The sequence below is a fragment of the Hypomesus transpacificus genome, unplaced genomic scaffold, assembly GCF_021917145.1.
Source record: "Hypomesus transpacificus isolate Combined female unplaced genomic scaffold, fHypTra1 scaffold_122, whole genome shotgun sequence".
In the NCBI taxonomy this organism is placed as follows: Eukaryota; Metazoa; Chordata; class Actinopteri; order Osmeriformes; family Osmeridae; genus Hypomesus; species Hypomesus transpacificus.
The window spans coordinates 416,032-425,768 of NW_025813702.1; the positions used below are offsets into that span (position 1 = coordinate 416,032).

Consider the following 9,737-nt stretch of genomic DNA (forward strand, 5'->3'; position numbering starts at 1 on the left):
TCCATCATCCCCTACCCAGTCACCACACACTGTTATCAGCACCACCCTACTCCCAACAATAAACCACCTACCACTACCATCACACAACCCATATCGACTATCATGTATTAGGGCTTGAAAGCTAGGAAATGACGCAAAATGATCCACACAACACATGGTTGAAAAGGAAAAGTCGTTTATTCAACAACAACAAAAAACTAAGAGGAACAAAAAGCAGTGGCACCTCTGGCTCACTGGGCGTCTGCCTCACCTGCAATGAAGGGAGATTGATTAGTGAAATTGAACAGGATACATTGTGCAATGCGGAGAAATAAAATAGAAATGCCCCTTACCTCCATCCTGGGGAAGAATTATTGGGACCGAGATGGAGGGACGGTTGAATTGCGCCTCGGCCAGTGCGAGCTGTCTCTGTTGAAGATCCAACTTCTGGCGTTTCATCGCCACCATCTCCTCCTGGAGGGCAGTCTGTCTCTCCAGGTGGCCCTCTATCCCCCGCAGCACCACCAGTTTCTCCCTTTCTATTTGCACCAGCGTCTCGCTGCAGGTGCAGGTCATTATGGAGGGCCGCCTTCTTAGGCCTCCCCACATGCGGACACCGGGCCCTGCTGGTTGGCGCGCGGGGACAGGTCTTAGTTGTGGGGGGTGGTCCTCTCCTGGGGACGTGTATGTGAGTACTCCGCTCCCAGATGGCCCCTCCTCCTCCTCGTCCTCACTGTTCCCCGAGAGGCCCTCGTCCCCAAGCATATCAATGCCTCCTCCAATGCCCTCAGAGGCCGTCTTTCCAATAATGGAAATAACTTTTTCCTTTTCAGGGGTGAGGGTTGTAGCACCGGGTGCGCCACCACCCGTGCCCATGGTCTCTTGCCTCACCGTAGCACTTTTTTTTTTGGTTTGGCTCTGAAATTCCTGCCATTTCTTTCTGACCGCACCCCAGTCCCGGAGACCACAGGGGCTAGAGGGGGACATCCTTTGTGCTATGGCCTGCCAAATGCGTTTTTTTAATACTAGGGTTTTTTTACCCTTTGTTCCCCCAAATAGGTCATCCCGGTGCTGGCTTACCTCATCTATTAGGACGGCCATCTCCTCCGGGGTAAAGGAGGGTGACCTCTTACCTCGTTTCGTCCCCGTTTTTTCCATTCTCACATATGTGTGCCTAGCCACAGGGGGGTATATATGCGTTAATGGGCTTGATTACTACTTGAATACACCTGTTAGCTGTGTTCACACACACGCGCGCGTGGCCTAATTGCACCTGTGTGTGGGGACCACAGGGTGTTGTGTGTGATTCATGCGCTTATAAAGTGGTGGGTGATCGACTTTCCTGGCATCGATTGATTTAGTTTCAACACCACGGCGGTGGACAGCTCCCATATGGAGCATTATAGGGGCCAAAACTAAATAAATAAATACTTGGATAAATAAATAATTATATAACACAAAGCTTAAATAAATGACACAAAATATATAAATGTTACATGTATTTGTGTGTATATATATATATATGTTTACGTTTTCATGTGTTTACATTTATTCATTTATACTTACATTTATTCATTTATACTTACATTTATTTATTTATACTTACATTTATTTATTTATACTTACATTTATTTATTTATACTTACATTTATGTATTTATACTTACATTTATCCACGGTGAAACTTCCTGCAGCAAAATAAATCTGTCGTCCCCCCGTCACCAAGTCAGGGGGCGGGTCAAAGCCTCTGATTGGTAAATGAACAGTATTACACACCAGGCAGGCTCAACCAGTCGATCAAGCTCTCTTCAAGCTAGAGGGATCCTCTATCGCCTCACTCTACAGCTGCTAGGGGTGTGCGACACTGCACGATGTGGTATAGATCCGATACCAAGGAGTAAATACAGGGCCAGTATTGCCAATACCGATACTTTGGGCTTAGAAAAGCAGTGGAGGGGCAAAGTGAGTTTGAGCAAAGTTAGACGGTGTTTGCACAACCACTATGATGTAAAGGGAGTTGTGTACTCAGTGTGGAATGATACTTAAGTATCAATCTTATCACGCTATCAATCAGGCTATTGATACCAACGTTGGTATCGATAGTTGCCGGGTTTCCCAACCCGGCCACTGTCGGTCTTAAGATCGATATGCCCACCCCTATACTGTATCATCTCGCTGAGGATCGTGAACACATTTTCATTGATGTCTGTGTCAGTTAGGGCCAATATCATTCCTATAATTTCAGCGAAGCTCTCAATATGATGTAAAAAAAAAGTGAACTGGCAGGTGCCTCCATCTCTTCAGCTTCCGCCAACATTTCGACCACTGTAGCATTCAATATTTCATTCATTGAATCCGCACAAGGTGCTGCCACCTTGGAATAGTCAAAAGCAGTCGATTCAAGTTGAACCACCAATCAGAGGCTTTGACCCGCCCCCTGACTTTGTGACGGGAGGATGATAGATTTATTTTGCTGCAGGAAGTTTCACCGTGGATAAATGTAAGTATAAATACATAAATGTAAGTATAAATAAATACATGTAAGTTTAAATAAATAAATGTAAGTATAAATGAATAAATGTAAGTATAAATGAATAAACGTAAACACATGAAAACGTAAACATATATATATATATATATATATATATACAAATACATGTAACATTTATATATTTTGTGTCATTTATTTAAGCTTTGTGTTATATAATTATTTATTTATCTAAGTATTTATTTATTTAGTTTTGGCCCCTATAATCCTCCATACTCCCACTAAAAGCTTCTTAAGAAGCTTCTTTGGCGGGATCTTAAGAAGGCAGTTAAGAACGTGTCTGGGAAACACCCCTATCTTAGCACTCCTTCTTAGCCGAACCCTTCTTAAGAGCCTTCCTAAGTCCTTAAGAACGATCGAATCTTGGAAATGCGGCCCTTGACCGAAGTTCGGTCATGCCAGGAAATATCAAACTGAGGCTGGAACGTATCGACCGAGCGATAGCGAGGTTTGATATTCCCCGGCATGACCGAACGGTCGAGGTTAGTAAGTAGTTAATATTGCATCTGCTGCATAATTGTGTAACTCACACTATGCAGTAAATTGTATTTGCCTAACTATTTAGAAAGGTCTGACCAGGGACTAGGGTTGCAAATTAGCCTATTGGCTAAAAACCATAGCCTTTATGCAACACATCTTCAACATTATCTATGTTTGTAATAATGTGCGCTGCATTGTCCCTGACTAATAAATAAAAATTACGATAGGAAATCCAGAGCCAACAATGCCATCTGACCTCTGAGCAATTAGGCTACACATTTAGTCAATGTTCTTAAACTCAACCGATTATTGGGTGTGCTTTGCCTTCGGCAAGGGACTACATACACAACGGTGGTGTCAAAAGTTTCGTCTTGGTAGCGATTGAGTTGCTTGTATTGGGATTTACGTTCCGTTGCACAGTTTAGGAGGTTACAACGTTATTGTGTCGACAAAGTGCCTTTAGTCGACGAAAGAGAGGCAGCTAAATCTTTTTTTGCGTTTTGGACGTCCATATGGACGTCCATAGACTGACGGCGATGGCTGCTGATCTTTGCATGGATGGACGGACGGCGATGCTGTTCAGAGTGCCGTCCATAGAGGGAGCATATATTTTGGACGGCGTCATAGCCGTCCATATGGACGGCGATGCTGTTCAGAGTGCCGTCCATAGAGGAAGCAGATATTTTGGACGGCGATGGATTAGCAGGGACGTCCCTCGTGCCGTCCATAGAGGGAGCAGATATTTTGGACGGCATCATAGCCGTCCATATGGACAGCGATGCTGTTCAGAGTGCCGTCCATAGAGGGAGCATATATTTTGGACGGCGATGGATTGAATGTTTAGCAGGCTGTTGAGCTAACAGAACTGCCGAAGGCTACCATAGCATGTAGCTAGCTACATTAACTTTGGATGACTCAATCTTTTGTCAAGTTAATTTGTATGAATTGCATGTTAGTGCAATATTTACGCCTTTATTCTGTTTTTTTTACATAATCAGCAGTATGATCTCATGACAATATAGACTTGAAAAACAATATGTTATGGTTTGGGTTTGCCTATAGGCTACATATATTTTAATTATTTCGAGAATTGTTAATAAAGACTCATTTAAAATTTTAAAATTTGGAGTGTTAGGCCCATAGGCTATTACGTTTTGCATTTGTCTCCGCTCAAAGTGGTTCGTGCGCAACATTGGAGCTACTGACTGGTGGCTCCAAATCCACCCATAAAACACTTTAAACTGACGGCTTCAAAGACCTAAAGGGCAATGTATTTCATAGGGTCATAACACAATGTTAAAATCTTAATTGAGTCTTTATTAACAATTCTCGAAATATTTAAAATATATGTAGCGTATATCTAGGCAAACCCTAACCATAACATATTGTTTTTCAAGTCTGTATTGTCATGAGATTATATTGTTGATTGGCCTACTTTTGTATGTTAAAAATAAAATAAAGGCGTAAATATATAGCCTTCACTTAAATGCAATTAATACAAAATAACGTGACAAAACTTATTGAGTCATCCACGGTTGCTGTAGCTACATTCATGGTAGCCTTTGACGGCTTTGGTTTGGCTCAACACATCGTATTGTGTTTTGCATTGGTCTCCGCTCCAAGCGAGTGTTTGTTGTTTTGCGTTTGTCTCCGTGCGCAAAGTTCGTGCGCAAGATTGGAGCTACTGACTGGTGGCTTCAAATCCACCCATAAAACACTTTAAACTGACGGTTTAAAAGACCTAAATGGCAATGTATTTCATAGGGTCATAACACAATGTTAACATTTTAAATGAGTCTTTATTAACAATTCTCGAAATAATTAAAATAAATGTAGCCTATAGGCAAACCCAAACCATAACATAATGTTTTTCAAGTCTATATTGTCATGAGATCATACTGCTGATTATGTAAAAAAAACAGAATAAAGGCGTAAATATTGCACTAACATGCAATTCATACAAATTAACTTGACAAAAGATTGAGTCATCCAAAGTTAATGTAGCTAGCTACATGCTATGGTAGCCTTCGGCAGTTCTGTTAGCTCAACAGCCTGCTAAACATTCAATCCATCGCCGTCCAAAATATATGCTCCCTCTATGGACGGCACTCTGAACAGCATCGCCGTCCATATGGACGGCTATGATGCCGTCCAAAATATCTGCTCCCTCTATGGACGGCACGAGGGACGTCCCTGCTAATCCATCGCCGTCCAAAATATCTGCTTCCTCTATGGACGGCACTCTGAACAGCATCGCCGTCCATATGGACGGCTATGACGCCGTCCAAAATATATGCTCCCTCTATTACGGTGGCCCTGAAGTGCAAATGACACCCCCTAATATGAGTACATCCCCCAAATGAAAATACCCCCCCCCCCCAATACGAGTCAACTCCCCCCAAATCGGATGACTTGTTCACCTCCCCCCAAAAATGAAAATACTCCCCCCAATACGAGTCAACTCCCCCCAAATCAGATGACTTGTTCACCTCCCCCCAATACAAAAACGCGCCCCCCCCCCCCCCCCAATACGAGTCAACTCCCCCCAAATCGGATGACTTGTTCACCTCCCCCCAATACAAAAACGCGCTCCCCCAAATGGAAAACGACATTACATTAACTCAAAAACACATTACATTAACTCTGAACGGAAAGGGTAGGTACTACACTTTAGCGCTGATTGGATGCAGTAGGCTAACTGACAAGAAATAAGAAATTGATTGACAGAAGTACAAAATGCAATAGCCTGACAGAGTTACGTGCACCAGGACATTTATTTGGGTATCGAAGCATGTAGCATAGGCTATGTATGCAAAAGCATAAATTGCAATGTTAAACGTAAACATCGATAGCCAAACAACTAGTCCACGTAACTCTGTCATTATCATGAAATTAATCGTTTTGATTTGAAGGAAAGAGGAAACATTAATGTTTACAATTCAGAGTCATTACACTACTCTTTATTTTAATCAGGGTCATTCCTATGAAATAATCTTAGATCTGCTGTTAACGTTTCACAATATAAGTAGCCTATGCGCACGCTAATAACGCAGTTGAAGGAATCAGGACTTTTCAGAAGAAAAAACTGATAGTCCACTACAGAAGAATGAAATGCCACAATGACAGAGTAACGTGGACCAGGATAGTTGTTTGGCTATCGATTTTTACATTTAACTCGAAATACTTTTGCCTAAGAAGCCTACTATTTGCTACATTCTTCGATAGCCAAACAAATGTTCTGGTGCACGTAACTCTGCCAGGCTATTGCATTTTGTACTTCTGTCGATCAATTTCTTATTTCTTGTTAGTTAGCCTACTGCATCCAATCAGCGCTAAAGTGTAGTACCTACCCTTTCCGTTCAGAGTTAATGTAATGTGTTTTTGAGTTAATGTAATGTCGTTTTCCATTTGGGGGAGCGCGTTTTTGTATTGGGGGGAGGTTAACAAGTCATCCGATTTGGGGGGAGTTGACTCGTATTGGGGGGGGGGAGCGCGTTTTTGTATTGGGGGGAGGTGAACAAGTCATCCGATTTGGGGGGAGTTGGCTCGTATTGGGGGGGGAGTATTTTCATTTTTGGGGGGAGGTGAACAAGTCATCCGATTTGGGGGGAGTTGACTCATATTGGGGGGGAGTATTTTCATTTGGGGGATGTACTCATATTAGGGGGTGTCATTTGCACTTCAGGGCCACCGTACTCTATGGACGGCACTCTGAACAGCATCGCCGTCCGTCCATCCATGCAAAGATCAGCAGCCATCGCCGTCAGTCTATGGACGTCCATATGTACGTCCAAAACGCAAAAAAAGATTTAGCTCCTACTGCGACGAAAGGTAATCTGTGCTAGCTACGTCACCACGTCAACAAATGTGATAGAGACGTTTTAGCACGCAAAATGGAGCTTGGATTACGAGTGAAAAATCCCACCCCAAAAAATCCTTACCATTTGGCTTTGTTGAGAAAGCGATTTCGAGTAGAACTGCAATCTCGGATGTTTGATTTAGGTCGTCAAAGTCTTTGTAATTTGAGCGAGTGCGGGTCGCCCGTGAGACCGCTTAGTCTTTTAGGCGGCAGCCATGCTAGGAAGCGTCATAGTAGTATTTTTTGTAGCTAATTTTATAGTTCAATTTTACACTAAAAAACTGATCGGGACATTTTATGACGATATGACTATTGTGAAGGCAGCCAGGTGGTGATATTTTAATGTAGGTTGCTGTAAAAACGTTGATTTGTTTGCTACGTGAGCCCTGTCAGCCTCCATTGACGATTGCGGCAGCAACAACATTGTTGTCAATGAATGTTGACACTCATCGACAACAGTGTTGTCGATCTGCGTCTAATGAGTATTTTCTTAATTTCGTACCAGGGTCAATTCTACATCCAAATGGAGAGCAGTGTTTTAAAGATATGCCGATAGTGAAGACAGCCAGCGGTTCAGCATATTTTTGTGATTTGTGTAAAACTTGGAATTTGAGTGAGACCGCGTCTTGTTTTGACGTTAGCCTCAGTCACAGACTCGGCTCGCCCACACTGGCAGTGTGTGTAGGCTACAGTCATGGGCGTCGCCGCAATGTAACTTGTTGTCTGGACCCCCCCCACATTTGCAATCAAAATATTAGTGCATGACTGGTCTACTAGTCCAGCGATCTTTCCATTGCTTCACAATCAAATCCGTTCCACTTTATAAGTAGGGAAAATACCCATAGCAATAGGATTCCACTCCACGTTTTATAGAAAAAAGCATCAAGCACGCAGATTCAACTCCCATACTCTTTGATCGACGCATTGCGCTTGTAGCTAGTAGCACTTCAGACATGACTGTTCCACAGACGAGATTGACATAAGGAGGGTTTTTTTTGAGGAAGAGGAAAGTAAGTCTAAGTTACCCAGTTTTCCCTTCAGTGGCCAAAGCACCCTTATAAGACATTCTCTGACTATAATAGCATTAGTTAGGTTACAAAGATCCTTTTGCAAACATTATGATTATTGCTAGCTAGATAAGCAAGCATTTTACCTACATCTAGCACTAGGCAATACCATACTTTATTTACCCATTACAAGTGGAACAGCATTTGTTGATTTCTTAATCTGGGTCTGAAATATGTTGTGCTTTTGGCCGTGTTCAGACCGAGGCGTCTGTTTCAGGCATGAAGAGGATGTTTTTTCCAAGTAGCTACAAAATAAATCGCTGGTGTTATATGGTATTATGGTGTGCCATAACAACCGTGAGCTAATCTGGAGTTAACCTTAGCTAACATGCTAGTTTGTCTAGTTTGTGTAACATTGTCCTCCAATTTCAATAAGGTTGCTCAACTTGTAATTTTGGCAATTAGCAGAATTTAATTGCTACATGTTAGTCTGTAACATGAAGGCAAAACTGATTCAACCATTAGAACCACATATCATCTGAAAGTTTATACCCTCAGGATGTTATCTAATGAGACAAGAGACACGTCAATCTCTCCATATTAGTATGCTGCCCATGCATAATACATTTGGTATTGGTAAATGGAGTAGGCAATATGTTTTATCTGAAAGCTTACATCCTAAGGATGTGATCTTTGGAAAAGACTACAGGTTTGAACACAAATTTGATCATTTCTGAACTGTCCAGTCATGCTTTAGGGAGATGCAATTTTTTTTATGTAGCCTACATAATTATTAGTCTACTAAACCTATACCAATTGTGAATTTCATATGCTGATAACATGATTTACATCTCAGAAGTCTTCATATGAAAAATCTACATTAAGCTTATTATTATCGATTATGAAAGAATGCTCAATGCATCTCCATGTCTCCTGATATAGGTGGTAGAGTGAGTCAGAGGCAGCATGCAGGGGCAGTGGAGACAGCTCTGTTGCTGAGGTGAGTGCTGAAAGGTGACAGGTAGTTGAAGATGTCCCATTGCTTATTGGGAAGTTTAGTTTTCAATTTTTTTTAATGTCCAGTCCCTCAGTATATGTATAACAACTACGGTAAAGAGTTGTGGTAAATGCACCAGAATGAGGGATATTGCATCTAATCTAACTTTTCAACCCCAGTGTACTCTGTTGCTTAGCGACGTCAGCTGATTTGAAGCCTAAAGAATGTTCAAAGTCTATGAAGTTCAACGTCTTTGGCGAACTATTTCTCTGCTGATCAACAATACGAATGGTAACAAATACATTGTAAAAAGACACACTGTGTTAAGTTATTTTTGTTGGCAAGTAGCCGTGTAATAAGCGGGATAATGTAGGCTATAGAACGCCGGTCATTATTGGGAAAATAAGCCCCTTCAGGGCGAAACAAAACCCCTCCTGTTCGCCCTGTCGGGGCTTAATTTCCTGATAATGACCGGCGTTCTATACATTATCCCTTACTAAATAAACATTCTCATTTCCGGCGCTTTCAAACAATCTGTGAAGTGTGGATAGCAACGCAGCTAGCTTGCCTCTAGCAAACTGCTTTTGAATTAGCCATGTCCGCCTAAATTAATATCGAACTTATTTACGTTTTGGGGGGCTTATTTTCAGTTAGCAGACAGTACTATTTGAATCGCAATTCCATCTGAAATACTGCCAGTGACAACGTTGTTACAGTAGCTTGTTTCAAAAGGGGTTTCTTGTTTCAAAGGGTGTTCTTAATGAATGATGCAATAGGCTCTGTGCACAATCGTACTGACGAACTTCCGCTGTAGCCAAAATTCAGGAAATCAGTTTCCGGTTTACTGGAGACCATCACCAGAGTTTCC

At 42.0% G+C, this 9,737-nt stretch overlaps 1 protein-coding gene across 1 annotated transcript; it reads right to left on the reverse strand.

Moving 5' to 3' along the window:
* Nucleotides 1-212: 212 nt before the first annotated feature.
* Nucleotides 213-1,432, reverse strand: LOC124488080. The gene is made up of 2 exons (XM_047050555.1): nucleotides 333-1,432; nucleotides 213-250 (listed from the first exon to the last, which is right to left on the reverse strand). Exons 1-2 carry the CDS (start codon nucleotides 1,135-1,137, stop codon nucleotides 231-233), a joined length of 825 nt encoding a protein of 274 aa, XP_046906511.1. The 5' UTR covers nucleotides 1,138-1,432; the 3' UTR covers nucleotides 213-230.
* Between the last annotated feature and the right edge of the window lie 8,305 nt (nucleotides 1,433-9,737).

What these genes read in the sequence shown, in the direction of transcription:
- LOC124488080 (XM_047050555.1), bottom strand. Translation starts at nt 1,137, where the DNA reads ATGGAAAAAACGGGGACGAAACGAGGTAAGAGGTCACCCTCCTTTACC. An exon ending in AATTCTTCCCCAGGATGGAG is followed by an intron (nt 251 to 332) that starts GTAAGGGGCATT and finishes CCTTCATTGCAG; the next exon opens with GTGAGGCAGACGCCCAGTGA.